The sequence below is a fragment of the Girardinichthys multiradiatus genome, chromosome 24, assembly GCF_021462225.1.
Source record: "Girardinichthys multiradiatus isolate DD_20200921_A chromosome 24, DD_fGirMul_XY1, whole genome shotgun sequence".
Lineage (NCBI taxonomy): Eukaryota > Metazoa > Chordata > Actinopteri > Cyprinodontiformes > Goodeidae > Girardinichthys > Girardinichthys multiradiatus.
Window position 1 is genome coordinate 21,662,265 of NC_061816.1, and position 24,803 is coordinate 21,687,067.

Below are 24,803 nucleotides of genomic sequence, written 5' to 3' on the forward strand. Positions count from 1 at the left end.
GGGTTGCGCAGAGTGGAAGGGGGACTATCTCCGGGTGATCCGCCCCTCCGTGCAGCGCTCTCGTCCAAAATCAGCGGCTGTGGCTGGAAGGAATGGGGCCCGTGTTTCTGATCTGCAGCCAGTGAGAAGATGAAGTTTGTTTCCAGCATGGCTCTGCTCCTTAAAGCAGGACTGCTGTTGCTACTGGCTGGTGAGTTTTCTATAGAAGTTATTTTCTTTTTATTTTGACTGTCTGTGTTACTGGATCTAGAGCACTGGGAGAAACTAAAAAAATAACAATGATAAAATGTGTGGAAACAAAAATGAAGAAAGTCCATTCATTAAAGGTTAGTCAGTCATTTTTTACCACTTATTCCATAGTGGGTCGCAGGGGAGCTGGTGCCTATCTCCAGCAGTCTATGGGCGAGAGGCGGGGTACACCCTGGACAGGTCACCAGTCCATCGCAGGGCAACACACAAACAACCACACACACTCATTCATACCCCTAAGGGCAATTTATAGTGACCAATTAACCTAACATTCATGTCTTTGGACTGTGGGAGGAAGCTGGAGTACCCGGAGAGAACCCACGCATGCACAGGGAGAACATGCAAACTCCATGCAGAAAGACCCCTGGGTGGGAATTGAACCCAGGACCTTCTTGCTGCAAGGCAACAGTGCTACCAACTGCGCCACCATGCAGCCCCTTCATTAAAGGTGCAATGTGGAAATGTTTTTTGAAAGCAAGCATGAAAAGAGGTTGGAGAGTTGAAGAAGGGGTACGCATGATGAGGGACAATGCAAATTATAATGGTACAACAACAGTTTTAAAACATGTAGTATATTTATAAAATTTTAAATGAGTAGAATATGTGTTGATTACATGTTTTCTAAGAATGAAAAAAAAAATCGTTCATCTAGTTTCAGGTCACCCCACAGCATCTCCGTGGGATCACATCTGGGCTTTGACTAGGCCCAAGACTTTCAATTTTTCCATTCCCAGCCAGTCCTTGGAATTCAATTCAGTTCAATTTTGCTTTATTTATATAGCACCAATTCACAACACCTGTCATCTCAAGGCACTTCAGTCAGTTCAGTCGAATCATAGTCGGGTACATAGATTCCAATTAATCCTAACCATCAAAAGGTGAAGTCAGATTTTTAATCAAATTGGTTAAAAAGTTTTTCTATCTAAGGAAACCCAGCAGATTGCATCCAGTCACTAACTTGCAGCATTCACTGCTCCTGGATGAGCATGTAGAGACAGTGGACAGTCACTGGCATTGACTTTGCAGCAATCCCTCATACTGAGCATGCATGTAGCGACAGTGGAGAGGACAACAAGGTATGTTTTGGGTCATTATGTCGCAGGGTCCAGGTCTGCTTCAGCGTTCTTTTACTTTTAGAAATCATCTCGTGTTTTTCTCAATCACCCTCGTATATACAGTTGAATGGTGGTGAGCTGGCCAAGTCCTGCTGCCACAAAGCGCCCCCACACCATGACACTCCAAGCTCCGTGCTTTGGACCTTGTATACGGCTCTTTTGATGGAATGATGTTATTTGGTGTACACCACACATGTGCTCTGTTCTGTATTGAAATAATTCACCAGAAAGGAGCTAGAGGTTTAAACAGTGTGCTGTGTAATGATGGTCTAATCATATGCGCCTGATGTACCTGTGTGAGATTGTATTTATTCTACATCCTTAATGGCAGGCATAAAATATTTTGCATTTATTGCCATCTAATGGCTCTTTAGGAGCGCCGCCTATTGATGAAACAGTGTCACACCAGTTGAGTGAGTGTTTAATATTTTATATGCTATTTATTGTCTACAAGAGAAGTTATTCATTTAGATAAAATGACAAAAAAATCACTTTCCACTGCTCCACTTCTGGGTCTCAGCTACCCTCATCATTCTTCTTCTTGTTGGATCTTTTTTGAAAACTCGACACAGAGGTTCTCCCTTTGAGATTTCTGTGCCCTACAAGAGCTTGCCGAGTCAGAGCAAACATTACGGGCAAACAGTTGGCTCTTATCAGGCCGGCGCAGCCTATGATCCACCGCTTTTTCAGATCGAAACAACAAGCAGTTCTTCTCCTCCCTCTGCACGGTATTACATTCAGCTTCAGGTCCGACGGGACAGCTGTGCTTTGCCTCCACATTAAGAGGCTGTTTGCAAGGTAAACAAATGGGATTGGGACTTTGATTGCAAATTAAAATCTTTTCTTAGTGAAAGTAGGAGACTAATAGAAAAAAATGGTCCTGAAGGAATAACTATAGCCAGGATGTGACCTTGTTTGTTGCACAAACATATTCCTATTTATGGGGGAACATTAAACAGATTAAGCAGATAACCACTATGGTGCTTCGTATAAATTTTGTTTCATATTTACAATGAGGCAAATATTCTGCTAATCCTCTGCTGCAACAGAAAAAAAAAAAAAACCTTTGTTTTTGCCTCTTTTGTGATTTTTGTCTGCAGCTCGTGTCTGTCATTCAGTGACTGGATGCGATAGACAACTCTACGAGACGGTGATCAACGATTTCTGCTTGGAGCAGTTCCAGCTGGATATGGGAAGATTGAATTCAGGCTTGTGGTGCACCTGGCCAGAAACCATGGAGTGAGTGAAAAAAAAAAAAAAACTGTTTCCAAAAGAACATGAGCAGACATTGTAAAATGCCGCGAAACTCAAACTTTAAATACAAAGTGTGTAAACTACATTTAATTACATTCTAATTTATTAAAAATGTAATTTCATGGCGCTTCACAAAACAAACTGGTTCAATTCCTATCCCGTAATGTTAAATACAGTTGAGTTTAGTTGACTATGCCATGAGACACAGTTTACAACATAGTCCCTGGGCCAGGACTACGTTCTAGGGAAAATAAAAACAAAGACATTACACATAGTTAATGGTTTTACCAGAGAAAAGGGAAATTACTAAATGCAAACGCATTGGGTTAGAAGTACTTTCTATATGAAAAAAATCAAATCAATGATTAACAACAAAGTTAATGTTGGCAATGGCTACATCAGTTACGCAGTCTCGGAATGACACAGAAGCAGCGAGCCCAGTGTACTCTATAGAGGGGGGTCAATTTTAATGGCAGCAAATGCTTTATCAGTTGCTCAGCTTGGGAAAAAAAACAATACCATAAAAAAGACTGAGCTTAGAGTACTTTTTGTGGCTAACACAAAGAGTTCACATAATGTTAGCAAATGTTCAGTTAATAGGTTGAGATTCAATAAACACAGAAGCACTGAACCATGAATACTGTTGTAAAATAAAGAAAGTAAAGAAAACTAGATCATACATAGTTAATGGAAGCCTTGTCTTGGAAAATAGACAGCTATCTAAAGTCCTGAGCTTGGATAACGTTCTATAGATAAATAAAGAGGTTACACACATAGGAGCAATAATTTTGTCAATGTCTTTTCACAGGAAAGAGACACAACTAAACACAGAAGTAGTGGACCAGGAGTGCTTTCTATGATAAAGAAAAATAAAGAGAGTCCAGAGAGTTAATGGCAGCAAAAATGGTACAGATAAGCACCCAAGACCTTGACCATGAGTATTTTCACTTATAATCTTTCCATTGCTGAAAGTGTTCTATCATTTTCAGTTTCTTGAAAGCATCCCTAAAACACATTGTTGTCATCTCTATCTTGGTTTCTGTATGTTGCTTTGAGTTTACCTCTTACTTTCGCAAAAAACCTCTCACTGAAAACCAACTGTTTGCTCAGTCAGAGCAGTTTTTCCTGAATCAGTCTGACATCATATTGGTGGAGTACATGTTTGAATGTGAAACAGGGTATTGCTGCTCAGTGGCTTTGTTTTCCAAGCACCATCGGCTGGAGGATGAGTCAGACAGGAAGATAAAAAGGCACTGAAGAAGCTTCTGTCAAAACTGTGTGATTTCCCTCTTGGCTTGCTGTCCTCGCTTGGTCCAGCACAAAATAATTGGTGCTTGCGCTCTGTGCTGCAAAAAAGTACAAGCATTTTCAAGGCTTGCATTGGTGTAATTAAAATCCTGGAAACAACGTCTGATGGCTGTTACTGAAGGGGGCAAAATGAAAGGATTTAGGAACTACAAATGGAATCAAACCTTAACCAGGTCTAGGTAATTTCTTCTCTTGTGAAATTAATGTTCATATCCATGGTCCTGAGTAAAAGAAAAGAAAAATAGCAAACTGCATGATAATATTAGAATGAAGAGCTGTTTGTGCTACAGGTCATAATTAATAAGATTGTACATAAAATATTCAATTTAATGTGATGTATCAGATTCTTTTTTTTTTTTACATTTTTTCCCTATTTCTAAAATAAACACTTATGGGATCCATTAATTTTACATATATTCTTTTATTTGTGCAGGACGAAATGGAACTGACGGAAAGACCTTCATTAGTGTTATATTGGTAATGAGGTAGATTTGTTTGTCATCAAATGTTCACAAAATGTACAAAACTTTTTTTTTTTTTTTTTTTGCAGCTCAAGTGGCCTTTATTTTTCACACAGTTTTATGACAGTGGTTAGTTAGGAAATGGGGGCAGAGAGTAAGGAGAAGTCAGGCAGCAAATGTTGCCTGGGCCAGGACATGCACCTGGGACTGTCGTGTCGAGGGCTACAACCTGTGTATATGGGTCACATGCTTAACCCCCTACACTACCAGAACCACTGGTTAAAAACCGAATTATTAATCCAAATCTTATTTCCATATTTTTCCCAGGTTACAAACTTGTTTTACATGAACAACCTCAGTTTTAATGGGATAGGTCAGATGTTTTATTTATTTATTTTTTTAAAGTAATATTCTGTGAGTTAGTTTTGAGAGGGTAGTATTTTACTTGAGGTATACAGGGATCTCGGTCTTAAAACTGGGAACAACTCTCATAAAGGAGTCAAGCTAAAAGCTATTCACACAAGAGCCAATTTAGTTCTACATTTTAACTTCATAAACCACATTTTTTTAAGCAGGCCCATAACCCTCAACGTCACTAACTAAAAATGAAGTGCATCCTTTCACAGTAAAACATTGCCAACAGCTGTAGTCTGTAGCTCACATACCAGCGTCCTTTCGATCTTCATTACATGACAAAAACTTGTTAATAAGACTCAAGTCTCGGCTCAGGAGTCCAAGTAAAGTCTCAAGTCTTAAGGGCACAAGTTGAGTCTGAAGTTTTTGATTTTGTTTAAGACTCGAGTGCGACTCGGGGCCAAACTCAAAATCGAACAGCATGTCTCTGATGTTATACAAGGTTAGCTTAAACTAGCTTAATCGATTTAGATCATGTTAGTTTCACATTAGTTTAATGAATTATCATATGAAATTATTTTACCTTAATGTTAGCTTATCATTATCTTAATCAATTTAGGTTATGTTTACTTTATATTTGCTTAGTTAAGATGATCTTTGCTTAATGTTAAAGTAATGTAAGCATAACATTTCAGGTAATAAATTAAGATAACGTTAGCCCAACGTCAGCCAACCATTAGCTTAATCAATTAAGATTATTTTAACTTATTCTTAACTTGATTATCCAAGATAATATTAGCTTAACACTAACATAATCAATTTAGATCATGTTTGCTTAATATTAGCATAACAGTTTAATCAAGTAGATTAACGTTAGTTTCACATTAGCTTAGTAAAGATAATATTATATCAATGTTAGCCTACCATTAGCTTAATTTAGATACCGTTTTATTAATGTTAGCTTACCATTAGCTCAATCACTTAAGATCGTATTAGCTTAACATTAAGAAAATGTTTCCTTAACATTGCCTTAACATTAGCTTAGTTAAGATGCTAGAAAGCCTTAGGGGTGAATGAGACTGGGCCTGAGCTACTGAAGGTTCTGTAAGGGTTGACACGCCTGCAATAATGCATGGAGGACTTCGATAACATGGGCAGTGTGACAGACTGGCATGGCTGTCAAAGTTTTTAAGAAATGAGAATGGTGAGTGTGTTACAGCTCTCAGTAGATCACACGTCTCAGCCCTCCTTTGAAAGCTTACTAGGGTTTTGGAAAGGAGTCTCTGACTGATTCTTGAACATCAGATTCAGGAGGAACCATGTAGTTTTTGTTCTGGCTGTGAAACACTGGACTTCACCCTCCTTACTCCTAATTTGACATAAAATGATAAGAGCAGGTGTGAACATGCTGTTGAAATAATCATTTAAATCAACCCATTCATGCTTTTTAATGATGACCTGAACATCTTCGTCTTGATAATCCAGAGTTGTGATTACGACCAGTAAATTATTAAAGGTTTGTGTGTGATTGCCATACTTTGCAACACTTTGGAAACTTGATTTTGCTTGAAAAGCTGAGGTACTTGCAAACTCCCTATAACTAATCAACAGACTCCCTCTTTGAAAAATATAATAAAATAAAACACCTCTTTAAGGTGATATTAATATCTGACAGTAGTTTGTGCTTTTTTTGTTAGGTTAAAAAAGATCTTCATTTTTTGTTTTGTGACTGGTTCAATTTTATTGCCATATTTGGCTTTGGGGGTTAGGAGACAGCCGTTAGATACATTAGATGTTTGGGTTTTAAGAGTTCAGGCCTGAAAATGTTTGTACTTTCTAGCAATAGGTCAAACAAAGCCTACAAGATTTGCTTTCATCTCTTTCGAGTGGCTTTTGCTTGACTAAATTACAAATTCAGTTGGAGAATCAGCTTTTAGTTTTAGGGACTGTATATGTGGATAAAGGTATTGACCAGATGTAACCAGATTAGCAAAAACCAAAGTTTTTGTCAGTACAAAAATCAATCAGGCAAGTGGGTTGAAGTAGCCTCATCCTGGATTATTTACCATCTATGTAGGCAGTATTGCATAATTACGTATTTTAAGGGGTCAGTTTTCCTGATTTCTACCCCTAGGACGCAGTTAAACTTTGTCCAGAGAATAATCTCTCTGGAATGTTGCAATGCTCCACTGAGGGCGCTCCTCAGTTGGCATGCATCTCCATTTCTTTTGGCCTCCACCACCAAGCAGTTATATATAGCTCTGTTAGGCTTACTGGTAATTCTAGAAACTCTTCAGCTCTTTTTTCCCCCACCAACAGGAATCCCCTCGTGAGGATTTACTCTGAGAGGACATTCAAAGTTATCAGGAGAGAATATTTTAGTCGAAGAGTACAAATGTAAAATTATGACTCATTATTATTATAGGGTTTTAATGTCAGAGCATTGAATATTCCCTCTAACATTTGTAGTATGGTTAATTTATGTGAATCATCTAGATTTTTCAAGCAAATATCCTTTTTTTGGGGTCATGGCTTTTTGCAGGATCTACGAAGGACTGACTAACTGCACCTACCAACTGGCCTTGAGAATGGACTGCTTCTGGCCCAACAGGGTGGTGGACGGCTTCTTCATGCAGATTCACCACAGGTACTTTCACCACTGCCCCTCGACCGGCCGGCTCCTGCGCGAGCCACCCATCAGCATCCTTGCACCATTTATTGGTGTGTCTGTACTGATCACCTTGCTCATGACTGCAGTAGTGGTGTGGAGGAGCAAACGCACACAAGGGATGCTTTGCTGAACTTGATCGAAGGACTTGGAGATGGACTCCTAACATCAAGTGAGCCACAGTCAAAGATAACTTCATGTACTTGTGAAGTTGCTGCATACCACAAAAAAAGCATAACTGTAGTAAAGACAAGCTAGCGTTACCATTATGAAAGTGTATTCAGGTCAAGCAAAAGATTAAGCTTTAAAGAAAAATTTTTAGAGTAAAACAAAGACATGCATGTACATTGTGGAAATTTTAATTAATCATTCTCAAAGCTGTTTTGTATGTTTATAGATTTTACAGCCTTGGGGAAAAAGTGTTGACGCAACTCAAATGTGTGTCAGCTTTCAATTTTCTGAGAAAGTTTAGGTCTGGCAAAATTTCTGAAAAACTTTTATGTTATAATCTTTGAGCAACTTAATTTAGACACAGTGCTCTACTGTGCTGAGAAATACACAGATCGCCACCATACTAGGCCTGGACTGTTGGACAGTGTTACTCTTCAAGGACATTTTTATTGGGTTCTTGTGCAAAGTTGATGACTAAATCTGCTACCCTAGATAAGAAGCAACCAAGGGGATTGTATTTAATGTTGATGCACTCACCTTTTCCTCTCTAGACAGATTATTTTCTAGGTGTCCCAGACAATCAAAAGGTCGAATACTTGTAAAAAAAACATATTTGAAGTAATCATCTACTGTCTTTCCTTGTACTTCATGCCAAATTTCAGACTGTTCTTTTGAAGGAGGACAGACTGAAATATAACAAATGAAGTGTTTTGAATTTTCAATAGTGCCAACTGTGTACCTAGGTGCGGAAGATTAGAAGACAGAAGGGAAGAAAAAACATTTTTTTAGTGGAAATACATAAATGTTTTTCTGTGTTGTCAATACGTAAATGGAAAGGACCCTGAGTGAGTTAAGTTTTCCACCTCGACCTCTCACCTCCACTCAGTCTGTCGGCAGCTAAGTCAGTTTAGCCTTACATTTAGCTGGATGTATATACTTTTCAAAGTTGTCTGGTTTGTTTGTAACGTTTTACCATCCAGTCAGATTTATTGGACAAGTGCGGTGTTGTTGATGGTCTACTTACCTGCAAGTTTGGATTTACCTCAAGGTAGGTGCACCAGTGCAAATTTAGTCTAGAGCCCTGGCAGGTTAGCTTGCCACAAGCTTTGCTTGTATGCAACGTTTGCTTTTAATGAACTTTGTATGTAAAACATTGACCAGAGACATTAAATCCACTCCAAACAGTGTTATAACAATAATAAAGGCTGCAAGAAGTATTCAAAATTTTAAGAAAGAATACAAACTTTAAGCTTCTTCTTATATACTTTGCATTTATTTTAAAATGCACATTAAGCGCCATGAATTTTGAGCAGGCTGGGTTAAAGCAAGTGCTCACTTACAAGAGTTCAGCACTCACAGAGATCAACCGAGACAGATGTTTTTATACATTTTAGCAATGAAATGGATCAGAATAAATTTTTTTGCCCCTAAGGATAGAGTAGGATTCAACAAGGTCCAAAATATTTGAACTTTGGTAAACATTCCACTGTGATGCTGGGGGCTTCTTTTTCCTCTATAAACTCTTCATAATAACAGACGGTTTGAAAAAAAAAGTCTGAAATGGGAAAGGGTTCAGTCAGATAAAGGTTTGCATGCCAGCACGTGGAAATAATTCACTATCACCGTCACTTCTGTGTCAGGAGAAGTTGTATTCATGGCAGTCAGAAGCCTGAAATTAATAAGCAAGAGAGAAAATGGTTAAATCTCATTTTAAATAGACTTTTTATTGAATTAATTCAATAAGGTTAAAAGATGAAGAAATAAAGGAGATTCACATTTAGGCAACAAAGGCCAGAACTTTGTACTGTCACAGTAATTAAACACAATGTCAAACTGTTTTCCCCATGCCTGTAAAACTCATGCCTCAGCACTTCTCCAACACATATTGTGCTTGCTTAGCTGTTCAGCCCTGTCACTAGCAGGGGAATTAATGACGGCTATGTTATCGAAGCAGTGAAAACCTTCGACAGTTAAGCTTAGTCAAGCAATGCTCGGATTTTCTGATTAAAGTCCAGGACTGTGACTGTATTCACAGACACATTTCAGCAGGTTTTGATAATGATGGATGAAGCGAAGGTGGAAATTATCAGTAAGTGTAAACATCAAGGCTAGGAGTAACAATTAGATTCAGGAAAATATCTCACTTCCTCTGGAACCTATTCGAGAGATGTTCAGCTTCAGAAGGGTCCTTTTGTTTCAGTTTCTGGTAGCTGGAGAACGTCTCCACCATGCCAATAAATCCATTCACTGAAAGGGTCCTTCTCACTGGCTGGAACTCGGTCCTACAGAGATATTCATGGCTGTTTTGTATGTAAATACAATAGGGCAAGCTACCTATACAACAGTGTGCATATGTCAATAAGGACTCACCATTCTTTGTCTGGATAAGAGCAGGAGTTAAACATGTCAAAGTAGATCTTCTTGGAGCTTGGTCCTAAATAGGAACTTCGGTAGGGAAGTAAGGCAGTGTAGAACTAGTGACAGAGGTCAACAGATTTCTTAGCACCAGCTATAAAAAAGGCTAAATGAAGGAATGTTTTTATTTTTACATGTTTGTACACTAAGCTGTCTTTCATAAATACAATAATGGTTAAGTGCCAAGATTTGGAATGGACCTCTTGACAGATGTCATTAAGGGTGTCTGAAACGTCTCCGTATTCCAGGTTCATGTCCATGCTGTAGCTCAGGAGAGCAAGGCAGCCTCCAGGTCTGAGCACCCTGTTGGCTTCCTGGAGGAACCGAGGCCGATCAAACCAGTGGGCTGCCGTCATGGCCGTCACAAGGTCCACCTGCCCGGATGTAAATGGCAACTCTTCTGCGGGGCACTGTCTGTAGTCAGATAAAAGAGCTGAGGAAAATAGTTTCAGTAGATCTGTGTTGTTCTGCTACTTTATCAAAACCTGAGGAATCAGACAGTGTCAAATTTTATCTTTTCCTAAATAGTACATCAGAAATTTGACATATAATAAAGGTAAAATGTGTTGGAGTTGTGTAATAGATATACACCTGTATGAAATGTTTGGTGGATTGCTTTTGGCCAATGCCCTTTCTACCATAGCCTGGCTGATGTCAGTTCCAACCACCTTGGTGAAGTATGATGCTAAAAGGACTGTCCCTTGCCCTGGACCACAGCCCACATCGACTGCAAGTTTGAATTGAGACGGTGTCTGAATACAGAGAAATAGAGTTTTCCAAACTTTAAAGTATGCATCATTTTAAGCAGTACTTAGCCCCCCTGCTATTAACTATTTGAACTGAAAATAGCTGCAAACATTACAATAAAATCTGTCTAATCCCTGGCGGAATAATATTTATGATACGAGATTTTAAGTAGAAAAGCGATAGTGCCATGATTAAATATTTCCCTCTTTAAAGATTTTTTGCTAATTTGTTAGCTTTCCAATTATCAAACAAATGCAATCATCTGATGTCATCTGATCAAGTTTAAATAAATAAAAAATTGTTCAAGTGATGATCTCAGTTATACAGGAAAAAAGCTATACAACCCAACCTGGTCCTACGTGAAAAAAGTAATTCCCACCCTTCCTAAATCATAAATTTCCTGTTATTAACCACATTTTCTTGGATATATTTAACTACCCACCCCCAAGCCTGATAACTTCCTTAGAATCAAGAAATTTACTTAAACAAAACCTATCTTGACAACATGAAGTAGGTTAAAAAGATCTCAGAAAGCTGTTGACCGAATAGAATATGCAAATCCTTCTTCCATCTGCAAAGAAATATCTCGATGGTCCTCAAGACTCATAAAAATATTGAGACAAAAATGGATCTCTTTCGAAAGTCACAACATGGTGGTAGTAGTGTGATAATCGGGACCTGTTTTGCTACTTGTGGATCTGAATGGACCTGAACTTTGCTCACTACCAAGAATCCTGAAAGAGAATGTCCGGCTATCAGTTCTTGGCCTTAGGATCAAGAGCAATTGGGTTATAAAGGAGGACATTGATCCGAAGCATACTGGTAAGTCCACCTCCTCTGAATGGCTTGAAAACAACAAAATGATTGTGGAGTGGCATTGTCAAAGTCTGGACTTAAATCCAATTGAGATGCTGGTGTATTTCTTTAAACAGGCCAAATACTCTTGGAAATCTTCCAATGTGAATGAAATTAAAGAAATTCTCCAAAAAGAGTGGGTCAAAGTTCCTCCACAGTGATGTAAATGACTGATTGACAGTTATTGGTGCTGAGGGTAGTATAACCTGTGATTAAGGTGTTGGTGAAGTGTACCTTGTCCCATAGGGCCAGGTTGGTATGAACAGCCTTCTCGCCTTTAATACATAAAATCATCATTTGAAACGTGCTTTTGTATTTACTCAATTATGTTTTACTGATAATATAATGTGTGTGACATAAACACTGTAAGAGAGCATACTTTTTCCCAGGACACCATCGACCCTGTTAACTGGATCATATCTAAACTAGTCCTGTGTATCACTAGAGGGAGCTGTTGTTTCACAAGTAGTAAATCTGCCACAGCACAGAGAAGCATGAAAGCAGTTGTAAAATAGGCAAAAATGACAAGCGCTGATTAATTATTTCTTAATTGGCTTGAAATAAAATAGGAGGATTTAAACATAAAGGTGAACTAAAGAGTACAAGTGTTCAAGGGTTTCATCCTTAAAAACTCTATGAAGGTTATCTAAAGTGTAATAAATGCAATATACACATACCCTTTTCTCCATGTAGCTCATTATCTTGCTGATCAATTCATGTGGTGCCACTCTGTACTGCAGGTAGGAGGCTGCATGGTTTTTGCCTTCAAAGAGCCGAACAGCCATTTTTTGAAGTGGAGGGAAAAAAAACTGCTGCTCTAGATTGACGAACAAACACAGGAAGTCAAGTCTTTAAATTCAGAAGAAAATGATCTCAAAACTGAATGGAAACAAACAAAAGTTTCAGGAGAAAGTTGTCACGTCTCCATAAAGTCCATTGGAGTACTATGACTCAGCACTAACACTTTGTCTGTATTTAACCAGCAAGTTACAGATTAACAGTTGTATTCTATTTACTGTATGCAAGTGATTTAAAGGTCAAAGTTCATGCAGTGGGATTATTTTCTAAAGAAATTAACAGGCATATTTACCATTAGAAATAATAAACTCTGAACTGAGAGATATTTAGGAATACAAACACCAAATTTATAATCCATTGACTTACAAAAAGTCATGGGTTGAGTCGTTTTTTCTCCCCTAGGTCCTTAAATCCATGTCCTGTTGCCAGAGCTCCTTTTGCTTTGTCTGATACTCCTTCACCAATCCAAGATCTTGTCCCAGAGGTGTACAAAGTCCAAGAGGGAAACCTAGAATTCCCTTTTCCTAGCTATACTCTCCAGCTCAGTTTGGGACCAGAAAAGATGTGAAGCTCTTCCGGAGATTTCTGAGTCTCTCCAGGGGTATCCTCACAGCAGGAGAACCTCCAAAAGGAGGCACCCAGGAGCCCTCTTTTGTACTTTTACAGTGGAAGCTTATTACAACCACTTGTGTCAGATGTCGTTCATGCGGCAATAATCCATATTTCATGAACAAAGGTTATGGTTAGAATATCGATAAACTTCTAACTTGCGAGATTCACTTTTCGGCTCTGATTTTACTTAAGCACAACTGACCGGAGTGGCATTACTGTGGAAAAGTACTGTTACGGCTGGTGGCCGTATGTGTGTTTGTTTTGTACCTTCATCAACAGACTGGCCAGCCGATGTCGCTGAAAAGCACCGTTTTCCTCCGTGCTATCGGTACCGCTGTTTCTGATAGGATCGGATTTCTTCTTCGCTGGATACCCTCTTCTTCGCTGTTCCTGACGGACTCTGATCTCCCTGCGTGCTCTGCACTCCTCCTGCTGGACGTCTCCGGGAGTTCATGTTGGACTATTCATTTCCTGGTTCTTCTGAATTCGCCGCCAATCAAGAAGGGACTACATTATATAAACTCTCTGCACCTGCCACTAAAGGCAGCTGGTATTTGGACAGAACAGCTCGCCACTTCTGATTTTGGTGTTGTAAAATTTTGAAGCTTGGTTATTTTTGTATGCTTACCTGCTTGTTGGGAAGCTTGGGTATTTTGTATGCCTGCTCGTTGGGAAGCTTGGTTATTTTTGTGTGCTCACCTGCTTGATGACTCCATCTTGGCTCAAAGGAGTCTCTTTAAAGTTGATTGGGCTTTGTCTTGATTTGTTTGTTTGCTTTTTGTTAGCAGGGACGTTTTTGATTTAGGAAACTGTTGAATTAGTTTGTCCCTCCTTTTGGGGGATTATTTTTAGTTAAATTACTGATGGTTGTGTATTTTGTTAAATTTATGGTTATTGTGTATTTTGGGTTTTACCCCTTTTTATTTTCAAACGGTTTGTACTTTAAGTATCCTCCTTTTGTTTGTTTTGTTAAAAATAACGGAAACTGAACTAAAAAGAAATAAATTACTCTTTCTTTCATTAAACCAACAACACCTGGTTTGAATGTTTACTTCCCCCTACCCCTAGACCGAGTGGGGTCGTAACATTTAATGGGGGCTCGTCCGGGATCTCTTTAAATGAATCCTGTGATTGAAAGTGTAAACTTTAGCTTTGTCAGTTCAGAAAGTGACAAGGTCTTGGTAGGCCCCTGTTGTCACTTGTGCAAAACTTTAGTATGGCACAGTTTAACTTAAAACAGTTTTTGGAAAGTCCCTCTGTTGAACTAATAGTCATGTCGAAAGGATGATTTGGCACAAATTGCAGCACATTTCTGCATTTATTATTCTAAACAGCTCCTTAAGAAGGAACTAAGGAATCTTGTAGTGGAGAAATTGGTAGAACTAGGAGTTCTTGTATGTTCTGAGATACCTGCGAGTTCTGTGGCTCAACCTGCTTTGACTTCTGCTGCTGTAGCTCAGTCCGAGGCCCTTTCTTCTGATGAAGGTGGTAAGAAGGTTTTGGGAAAACCTAAAGCAGTCTCTCCAGATGTCGATGCTGAGGTGGGTGTGGGGATTAAGACTCCTTACACACTCCCTCGGTTTAATCCTCTCTCTGACGCCAGTAGTTCGGCTGGGTCAAAGGCTGATGCTCGGATTAAAGTCCGACTCGCTAGACTGCACCTTGAGGCCCAAGAGAAGGCACAGCAAAGGCAGTTCCAACTAGAAATGAAAAGGTTGGAAATTGAAGCAGACACTGCCATAAAAATACGTCAGTTAGAGCTTGAATCTCAGACTAGAATTAATGTTCCTGCTTTTGCAGTAAACTCCTCTTCTGTTGGTTATTCCACTACTTCACCTCAAATTAGACCTTTCGATATTACCAAGTATGTTGCTCTAGTGCCTGAATTCCGAGAAGCGGAAGTAGATTGTTACTTCTCAGCTTTTGAAAAAATAGCACAAGCTTTGCAGTGGCCTCCTGAAGCCTGGTCACTTCTGTTGCAATGCAAACTGTATGGAAAAGCTCAAGAGGTTGTTGCAACTCTCCCTCTTGCAGACACCCTAGATTTTGAAAAGGTAAAGGCTGCCATCTTAAAAGCCTATGAACTTGTCCCCGAGGCTTACCGACAAAAATTTAGGTCTTTTAAGAAAAATCCCAGTCAAACTTATGTTGAGTTCGCTAGGGAAAAGGGGACTCTTTTTGACAGATGGTGTTCTTCTTGTAAAGTCTCAAACTTTCTCAGCTTAAAAGAGCTAATTTTGTTAGAGGAGTTTAAGACCTGTTTGCCTGAACGCATTTCCATGCATTTAAATGAACAAAAAGTAGAGTCTTTGTCTGCTGCTGCTGTCCTTGCTGATGAGTATGTGCTTACCCACAAAACAATTTTTCAGTCCAATCCGAACAAAACTTCTGTTGTTAAGACGTGTGACACAGTCAAGCCCATACAATTGAAGGAAAACAGAGTGTTTTTATTGTCATAAAACAGGGCATGTCATTGCTAACTGTTTGGCTTTAAAACGGAAAACACAAACCTCTGTTCAGTCCCAACCGAAAGGTGTAGGACTCATTAAGAGAAAACCAAACATTGTAAGAGCTGAAGTTGACTGCACACCTGATCCCTGCTTCAACCCTTTTCTGTCAGATGCACTAGTTTCACTCACTGGACAGCCTGAAGATCAGTGTTCTATTCGCATTCTGCGTGATACTGGAGGTTCTCAGTCCATTATTTTAGCTGACACATTACCGTTTTCTGAACAGTCATCATGTGGATATAGTGCAATTCTACAGGGCGTAGAAATGGGTTATGTTCCTCGGCCTGTACATCTGGTACATTTAAACTCCAAAATAATCTCAGGAATTTTTCCTATTGCTGTCTGCCCAGCACTACCTATCAAAGGTGTCGCATTACTGTTAGGTAATGATATTGCTGGCGGTAAGGTAACTCCTGCATTAGAGGTTTTGGATGTACCACAAAACTTGGGAACTAGAGATAACAAGTCATCACCCAAAGTGAACCCAACTGGTGTACTAACTCGTGCACAAAAACATAAGAAAAAGGCTAAAAGTGATGATGTGGATTTGTCTGACAGTTTGTTTGTCAGTGTTCTCAGGTGGTGGAGAATCTGACTCTGTTACAGAGGCTTCTGCAATTCCGGATTTGACTGGTGGGGATGCATTACAGACCCCTGATAGTGCTTTCCCAATCACTCGTGCTCACCTGCGCACTTCTCAGAGGTCGGATCCAACGTTAAAACCCTATTTTGAAGGTGTAGTAGGTCCTGATACGGCCAAGGATGAAGGTGTATCTTTCTTTCTGGATGATGGAATTTTAATGCGTAGATGGTGTCCTGTTCTGCTTCCTGGTGCTGATTGGAACATAGTTTTACAGATTGTGGTTCCTTCCAGTTATCGAAAGAATATTTTATCATTAGCACATGAAAGTAAATGGTCAGGACACTTGGGTGTTTCAAAGACATACCAACTGATTTTGAAACACTTTTACTGGCCTGGATTAAAAACAGATGTGGTTAAATTCTGCCGCAGTTGCCACATATGTCAGATGGCTGGAAAGCCTAACCAGACCATACCAAATGCTCCGCTCCATCCAATTCCTGCAGTGAAAGAACCATTTGAACGCATCATTATGGATTGTGTGGGTCCTTTACCACGAACCAAATCTGGTAATCAGTTTTTACTTACCTTAATGTGCGCTTCCACTCGCTACCCTGAAGCCATTCCTCTCCGTAAAATCACTGCTAGTTCAATCATTAATGCCATGACCAGATTCTTTTCTACATTTGGTCTTCCAAGAACTGTACAGACAGATCAAGGTACAAATTTCAAATCGAAACTCTTTAGACAGGTTCTTAAAGAACTAGACATTAAACATGCTGTTTCTAGTGCATATCATCCTCAATCTCAGGGAGCTTTAGAACGTTGGCATCAGACTTTAAAGTCTATGCTGAAGAAATACTGCCTTGAGAATAAGAAAAGCTGGGATGAAGGTATCCCTTTTGTACTGTTTGCAGCTAGAGAATCCACTCAGGAATCATTAAGATTTAGCCCTGCAGAACTAGTGTTTGGTCATACTCTTCGCAGTCCACTAAAAATTCTGAAAGAGAAACTTTTGAACTCTGACACTTCCGCTCAGGAAAACATTTTGGAAAGCCACAGTGACCTATCTTGGTAGACAGGTAGGCCAAGGACAAGTGCGACCTTTAAAAGAAAAAGTTTCTACCATTACTTCGTTCCCTGTGCCTTGCACTAGAAAGGCTTTACGCCGTTTTCTTGGTATGGCAAGTTATTATAGGAATTTCTGTCGCAACTTTTCCACTATTGTTCATCCTCTGACTGGTCTATTAAGTCCAAAAGTCAACTTTGTATGGACCCCAGAATGTCAACATGCTTTTGATAGCATTAAATCTCTGTTATGTCATGCTCCTGTACTCTCTGCCCCAGATACAGAAAGGCCCTTTAAACTTGAGGTTGATGCGAGTGCAGTGGGAGCTGGTGCTGTCCTCCTACAGGAAGGTAAAAATGGAGCTGATCATCCCATTTGTTATTTTTCTAGGAAGTTTAACAGAAGCCAGCTTAACTATTCCATCATTGAGAAGGAAGCCTTGGCTTTGCTTTTGGCTTTACAACACTTTGAGGTATACCTTGGATCCTGTCCTTCTCCAATTGTGGTCTACACTGACCATAACCCACTTGTCTTCCTAGCACGTATGTACAACCATGATCAAAGACTCATGCGTTGGGCTTTAATCATTCAAGACTTTAATCTGAACATCAGATACAAGAAGGGTTCAGCAAACATCTTGGCTGATGCTTTATCAAGACAGGAGTTATGAAAACAAGAGTTTGTTATTAAAATGTAAGTGAAGAGATGGACATTTTGTTTCACATTTTTAGGGGGGGGGGGGTGTTACGGCTGGTGGCCGTATGTGTGTTTGTTTTGTACCTTCATCAACAGACTGGCCAGCCGATGTCGCTGAAAAGCACCGTTTTCCTCCGTGCTATCGGTACCGCTGTTTCTGATAGGATCGGATTTCTTCTTCGCTGGATACCCTCTTCTTCGCTGTTCCTGACGGACTCTGATCTCCCTGCGTGCTCTGCACTCCTCCTGCTGGACGTCTCCGGGAGTTCATGTTGGACTATTCATTTCCTGGTTCTTCTGAATTCGCCGCCAATCAAGAAGGGACTACATTATATAAACTCTCTGCACCTGCCACTAAAGGCAGCTGGTATTTGGACAGAACAGCTCGCCACTTCTGATTTTGGTGTTGTAAAATTTTGAAGCTTGGTTATTTTTTGTATGCTTACCTGCTTGTTGGGAAGCTTGGGTATTTTGTATGCCTGCTCGTTGGGAAGCTTGGTTATTTTTGTGTGCTCACCTGCTTGATGACTCCATCTTGGCTCAAAGGAGTCTCTTTAAAGTTGATTGGGCTTTGTCTTGATTTGTTTGTTTGCTTTTTGTTAGCAGGGACGTTTTTGATTTAGGAAACTGTTGAATTAGTTTGTCCCTCCTTTTGGGGAATTATTTTTAGTTAAATTACTGATGGTTGTGTATTTTGTTAAATTTATGGTTATTGTGTATTTTGGGTTTTACCCCTTTTTATTTTCAAACGGTTTGTACTTTAAGTATCCTCCTTTTGTTTGTTTTGTTAAAAATAACGGAAACTGAACTAAAAATAAATAAATTACTCTTTCTTTCATTAAACCAACAACACCTGGTTTGAATGTTTACTTCCCCCTACCCCTAGACCGAGTGGGGTCGTAACAAGTACCAATCCATGTAATCATCTTCTGTTCCATCCTTTAATGATTCATTAACAAGACATCAAGGAGCCTGAACTCTCTCACTTAAGGCAGCAATTCGAATCTCTTAAAAATGCTTCTCTTCAGATATCTACCTTATTTTTTCTTTTGTATTATCCACAGACTTTAAGACTTAGTCCCTGTCTCCTGTTTACTGCCTGTTTTTTGTTTGTAATCAGCTCACCCATTACCTTTTACTCTCTTTATTTGCAGAGCTCCCTTTACTTGTTAGTTAGGCAAGTCAACAAGGGCCAGTGTCCTGCAGGTTTTAGATGCTCCACCACAAATGAATCAAATAACTAAGGCTTGCCACCATATCCTGCAGTAGCCTGCTAATAACTCATCCAATCTAATCAGTTTACCACTGCATTGCAGCAAGAAGATAAATCCCAGCAGGCGCCTTTCAAGAAAAGGTTTGCGTGTTCTGTCTGGGTATGGTTGGGTTCCCTATGGGTACTCCAGCCGCCTGTCACGGTCCAAAATCATGTGTCTCTAAATTGCCCTTAGGTGGGAATGTGTGACTGAATGGTTGCTTTCCCTGTTCATCTGTGTTGCACTGCTAGGGTGTACCCTCACCCATTGTCTGCTGGAGACAGGCACCCCCCACCCCATTGACCCCCAAGCCTTGAAACCATGCCAGGGTTGAGCAGGTGTAGACAATAGATGACTAGAAACATTTAAGACGTGTGGAATACTGCTCCTTGAGGATTGGAACTGTCCAACCCTGGTCTGGCTATTATTGTTAAGGGGAAACCATGATGTGAAAAGGTATAATGGCATGCACTTGCATTTAAAATTCAGCAGATGGCAGTAAACGCATATCTATGTATATTTCCAGAAGCATGGATGAACAGAGATTGAGTTCATCCTTTTATTTAATTCTCGCCATGTTGGTTTGGATTATAAATTATGATTTAAGACAGGTTCAAATCTCCATTTTGAGCCATTTGGTAAAATATTTCTGAATCCCATTTGTTTTAGTTAAAAAAGTGGATTTTGCCCATTCAACAAGCTTTGATCACTCAAATCCATATTATCAATATTAACTGTCAAATATGATTTGCAACTGGCCTGTTGGTTTGGAAAGTGGCGGCAGGAAGGTGTAGGACGTCCTCTCCGCAACCCTTCACCCCACTCTGTTGGTGTGTGCAGCCATGCCTCATGTCTTCTAATCAATCACCTTTGATCAAACCTGTCAGCTGCAGTCAAGTCACCATTCACAGCTGAGGCGTATGTGCGTATGGAGTTGAAGCATGCTTGTGGAGGACAATGCTGTCAACATGTGTTTAAGCAGACATGAACAATGCATCACCAAGGCTTTACCGCTGAGTCTCATTACAGTTTCCACAAAACAATTCTGCAAACACGCGGGAGCCATACGACAAAAGTTAATAGACTCTAGCATAGCTGCGCCATGTATAGCTTTAATATCTGCAGGCACATAAAAACAGGAAGTAGGGGGTGGGGTGGGCTGGGGGGGGGGTTCCATCCTCTGTGATGAGCTGTGTTGCTGATGCTCCATGGGGGAATTCTCCTGGAAAGCAATCACACAGGTAATCCACAATATATGAGAGAGAGAATTATTACAAATACTGGATTTAATGCAGTCTTCACGAAGACAGGTGCAAGAAAAAAACGTTTTCCTAACAGGGGTGTTAGAAGTTGTGGATTATGGAGGAAGAGATAAACGAGCATGCTATTGTGTGCATGAGCAATATGCACGAGAAAAACAAATTTGCATGATATACCTGGGCTCTGATTTTTTCCCTTGCTCTGAGAGTGCGAGCGCAGAGACATGAAGGCTTGGAGGAGGGGGGTATAGTGGTGGTGGATAGATGGGTATTGAGTGTAAAATCCCACTTCCCTGCAGAAATCTCAGCAGGTAGAAGCAGATTGCAGCTGTTGGATGAAATCCATGAATTTACAAAACAGTCTTGCTGCCTCATTGAAAGCCATGTAATTTGGTGGGAAAAAAATTTCATGGATTTTGCAATGCGGACCCCTGAGTCCTCAAACACGATCTTTTCTGTGAAGGAACATAAAAACCTTGAAATGAAAAAGGATGACAAGCAAGGATGTTGTAGCTATTGAGCTATTGGCAGTATTTTATTGATCTGAATAAGAATATGTTAACATCAACTGGTAAATATAAATAATACATTTCACAAGCAAATTGATCTAAATTACAGTGCTAAATGTGCCTGTTTCCTAAAAGAGAAGGTTGTAACATTATCTTCTTTTAAAGAAAGAATAATTAAAATCTAAAAAGGTTTGGACTACCAATCAACTGATTTCTCTTCTCTTTACTGTAAAATCTATTTTGTTTGTGAGGATTAAATAAGAATTGAACCTAACATCCATCCCAGTTAGTTGAAAAGGTATTTATTTATCACACCCAATACATATAATTAGCATTGGTGTCCCTGATACATTTTGTTGACATGCTTACATTGTTCCTGCTGTCTTGAAAAGTCTGGAAAAGTTTGGAATTCAATTACATCGTGGAAAAGTAATGAAAAAGTTTGGGGTTCCAGGTTTTATATCTTAATTTATTGTGTAATGGACAGAAAATTAAAGGAACAGCCTGCATGGTGGGGCAGTTGTTAGCGCTGTTGTCTTGCAGCGAGAGAGTCCTGGGTTTGACTCCCTGCCGAGGGTCTTTCTTTGTGGGGTTTGCATGTTCTCCCCGTACATACGTTCGGTTTTCTGTAGGTACTCCGACTGCCACCCACAGTCCAAAGACATGACTGTTAGGTTAATTAGTCTCTTTATATTGCCTTTAGGTGTGACTGAGTGTGTTTATGGTTGTTTGTCCTGTGTGTTTCTGTGTTGCTCTGCGATGGACTGGCGACCTGACCAGGGTGTACCCTGCCTCTCACCCATAGACTGCTGGAGATAGGCACCAGCTCCCACTCGATCCTGTATGGAAGAAGTGGGAAAAGAACATGAATGCATGGAGAATTAAATAGCTTTTTCCATTGATTTATATTCACATGATGACTTTTATTTATGCGTTGGGATATTACAAGTTGATTTTTCAGCCAACTCATTGATCATTCTGGTGTTGGACCTACTAACAGATAAAACAGACACTCATTCAAAAATATAGAAATAGAAATTAGATCAATTTACTTTTGGGTTTAAAATTGAACCCAACTTTCCTGAAGTTGGTTCGGGTAAACACTGACATTTCTGGATTTTATTTTTGAATTTTGTGAAGTTAAAGATCACACACTGGGATTTAAAGCGTCTGTAAGAGAATGAGGTCCAGATATATTTGTATGATGGATTTCAACTGACCTAAGGTTGTCCAAATGCCATAAAATGAAATGTCCTTTTACCTCAGCAGGTTGAGCACTGTGTTGTTTTGTGATTTGTACAATACAAAGGTAACAAAACCCAACTAGTTAAATGCTTTGTACTCAAATATCCATTTTGGCAGAAAAACCTGATAAAAAAAAAGTCAGAAAAATTATGTCTGTGAAGGATTGGAAATTTGAAATGTTGAAGGAATCCTGTGCCTAAAAACTGTGACTGAATTATTGGAGCAAGTAGGTTATTAACCATTAACTTGGCAGTAACCTAGCATAAGTGGCAGGATGCTAGCTAAAAGGGCAGGGATGGTATAGAAAAATAAGAGAAGAAAGTAACACCAGAAAATGTAAGGTTTAAACTTAAAAAATGAACATGAATAGGAAAACATTTGCAATGTTGATAATTTAAGCAAAACACGGTGGTAAATGTGGTGCAGTTTGGATCATGGATTAAAAACCTCATAACATTCAGCATTAAAGTTTAGGAAATTAGTGTTTGGTACAGTAGAAATAAATCAACGTTAAAGGTACTTTCATCAAAGCAGATACAATTTTATTTTCTCTTAATAGAATCAACTTATTAGAGGTTTGTGAAGACACTGAAAAGGGAGCCAAGTCTTTAATTTTTACTGTGGCACTGGGCATCGTGACAAACTGTGTTTCCAATCTCTGGCAGGATATGAAGATCTTAAATCTCCCCCATAAAAACTTCACTCCAGACTTCCTGCTTTTCCTCGCAGTCCTGTTGTAAAGAACAAATATCACAACTATTAAAGAGGATCTGATCAACTCTGAGGCAGGATTTCTTTTTCCTTCTTTTTCTTGCTTGGATGTGCACTCGGGACGCTAATCCCACTCTCCGAGGAGGGAGGTAGGTATTGGCTTTGATGATAGAAATGGATTAAACAGATTACATTAAAGGCCAGTCTAATTGAACCAATCTATCCTGATTCTGCCGCTGTAAGATAAATGATGAGGGCCAGATAGGAGATATATATAGGTCATGCATTTGCGAGTCGTGCTCAGGGCTCCGCTGCAGATGTTTGCAGGGTTCGCTTGGTAAAAATATAGCAAGACAACCATTTTCCTCTTGTTTTAGGACCTCCACATATTAGTACAGCATGTTTCTTAAATATCTTGAATATGCCGATTAACTTTGGCCAGTAGCCATTGTCAGAATTACAATATCATCTAACAAGTTTGTATGATATCTGTTTATTAGTTGATGTGATAGAGAGAAAATTAATATTTGCTCAGATTTAATGATGCTCTGCTTCCTTCCTATGATTCTTGAAACAAGTCAAATTGTGCCAAGCTTATGTAAGAGCCTCTTGCTTTGCACTTGATCTGACTTTGTTCTTATTTCTTTAACTTTCAGATGATTACCTACCTTTCTGAATGCCTGCCCTCTCGGACGACGCTACTATTGACGCCGTCTGGTTGAAGCAAGCATGGTGGGGTGACCTTTTCTCCAGACCTTGTTATCAACGCAGACTCGTTAAGCCGGACTGTTTAATTACCAGCAGAATGGCAATCAGGGAGGAGTCAGAGAGCTCTCTGTGGTCGTAGACATGGATCAATGGTCCTCAGGGAGACTTGGTACTCGGCAGCAGGAGACCTTTACACTCGTCATCCAGGCACGCCATGAGCGGATGCATACAATTATGTGCTTGCATTTTTTTGCTTAAACTTTGGTCTTCAGGGTGCAGCCAGTAGAATAGCCTTTGATTCGGATTTTTTTTTTCATGCAGTAGTATACATTTGCATAGGAGAAACTCTAAATATTCATATGAAATTCAACTTCTGATTCCAGTTGATAGGCTCCTGAATAAATAAGTTATTCATCAGATGAAATACACAACTGTAACAAATACAACATTTAAACAAATGCAACAACTTGGTTGCAAAAAGCCATCGACATTAAAACTTGCATGTGAAATCAGTTTCATTATGTTATTCTTTTAATCTTGATTGGCTTTTAGTCATTCCTTTTCTTTAGGGGCTTTTTTCACTTGGTTAGGATCAGGGACTGTGTCATTTAAAGCTCTTGGTTAGGGCCCTAAGCATATATTATTTGGTAAAAGTGATCCTAAACAATCTACAATTAGATCCACAAATAGGAAGAAAACTCACTCACTGAGATATATTGCCAGATATTCTGTGACTTTCCATTGTCTTCTGATAATCAGAGATTGGTTTGAAGAGGTACAGTAACAGGTCCAGGAGGGCTCAGAAGTCCATCTCCAAGTTACACTCTACATAAATTAACTAGCTAATTCTAAGAGATCCCAAGGTCTTCCCAAGTCAGAAAGGATATTAAGTCCCTCATGGAATTCTGTGTCTACCGTGGCATCTCCTCCAATGGGACATAGGTTGAAAACCTCCAGGCAGGTGAGGGTTACTTCATTTGTTTAGGACCAGCAGTGAACTCTCATGGAGAAAGGTGAATTTACAAGGTAAGTCCTACAGCTGCAGTCTTTATGAGAAAGTGACCAGAAGAGCGATTGAACCCTCTGAAGTAAGTTCCAGGTAGGTATTTACAGGATACAACAAGATGTAAACTGAGTATTAATAAAACACTGAAAACAAAATTAGAAGGATTGCTGGATTACTGCAACCAAGACAGATAATGTGGCACTGTACGGAGTCCCCCTGATCTTTTTAATACTTTGGTTCAATATCTACT

General features: G+C 39.5%; 2 protein-coding genes and 1 long non-coding RNA gene across 7 annotated transcripts; 1 reads left to right on the forward strand and 2 right to left on the reverse strand.

The window, feature by feature from the left end:
* Positions 1 to 24,291, forward strand: LOC124861697 (receptor activity-modifying protein 1-like). Of its 2 annotated transcripts, XM_047355615.1 has the most exons (4): positions 1 to 190; positions 2,465 to 2,603; positions 7,284 to 7,581; positions 23,496 to 24,291. In XM_047355615.1, exons 1-3 carry the CDS (start codon positions 130 to 132, stop codon positions 7,540 to 7,542), a joined length of 459 nt encoding a protein of 152 aa, XP_047211571.1. In that variant the 5' UTR covers positions 1 to 129; the 3' UTR covers positions 7,543 to 7,581; positions 23,496 to 24,291. The 2 variants fall into 2 exon arrangements, with proteins under 2 accessions (XP_047211571.1, XP_047211570.1); XM_047355614.1 differs by lacking the exon at positions 23,496 to 24,291 and having other exon boundaries at positions 2 to 190; positions 7,284 to 8,202.
* On the reverse strand, positions 8,832 to 15,160 carry LOC124861695 (putative methyltransferase DDB_G0268948). 4 transcript variants are annotated; one of them, XM_047355613.1, is made up of 7 exons: positions 14,418 to 15,160; positions 12,275 to 12,414; positions 10,587 to 10,747; positions 10,196 to 10,409; positions 9,951 to 10,054; positions 9,725 to 9,862; positions 8,832 to 9,249 (listed from the first exon to the last, which is right to left on the reverse strand). In XM_047355613.1, the coding sequence occupies exons 2-7, from the start codon at positions 12,380 to 12,382 to the stop codon at positions 9,153 to 9,155; spliced, it is 822 nt and encodes a 273-aa protein (XP_047211569.1). In that variant the 5' UTR covers positions 12,383 to 12,414; positions 14,418 to 15,160; the 3' UTR covers positions 8,832 to 9,152. The 4 variants fall into 4 exon arrangements, with proteins under 4 accessions (XP_047211569.1, XP_047211568.1, XP_047211566.1 ...); XM_047355612.1 differs by lacking the exon at positions 14,418 to 15,160 and adding an exon at positions 13,275 to 13,990; XM_047355610.1 differs by lacking the exon at positions 14,418 to 15,160 and adding an exon at positions 12,762 to 13,989.
* Positions 16,469 to 18,649, reverse strand: LOC124861698. The gene is made up of 2 exons (XR_007036719.1): positions 17,947 to 18,649; positions 16,469 to 16,798 (listed from the first exon to the last, which is right to left on the reverse strand). It is a non-coding gene; the product is annotated as an uncharacterized LOC124861698 (long non-coding RNA).
* Positions 24,292 to 24,803: the final 512 nt, after the last annotated feature.

What these genes read in the sequence shown, in the direction of transcription:
- LOC124861697 (XM_047355615.1), top strand. Translation starts at nt 130, where the DNA reads ATGAAGTTTGTTTCCAGCATGGCTCTGCTCCTTAAAGCAGGACTGCTG. An exon ending in ACTGCTGTTGCTACTGGCTG is followed by an intron (nt 191 to 2,464) that starts GTGAGTTTTCTA and finishes TTTTGTCTGCAG; the next exon opens with CTCGTGTCTGTCATTCAGTG. An exon ending in ACCTGGCCAGAAACCATGGA is followed by an intron (nt 2,604 to 7,283) that starts GTGAGTGAAAAA and finishes GGCTTTTTGCAG; the next exon opens with GATCTACGAAGGACTGACTA.
- LOC124861695 (XM_047355613.1), bottom strand. Translation starts at nt 12,382, where the DNA reads ATGGCTGTTCGGCTCTTTGAAGGCAAAAACCATGCAGCCTCCTACCTG. An exon ending in TGAGCTACATGGAGAAAAGG is followed by an intron (nt 10,748 to 12,274) that starts GTATGTGTATAT and finishes CTCTGTATTCAG; the next exon opens with ACACCGTCTCAATTCAAACT. An exon ending in CCACCAAACATTTCATACAG is followed by an intron (nt 10,410 to 10,586) that starts GTGTATATCTAT and finishes ATCTGACTACAG; the next exon opens with ACAGTGCCCCGCAGAAGAGT.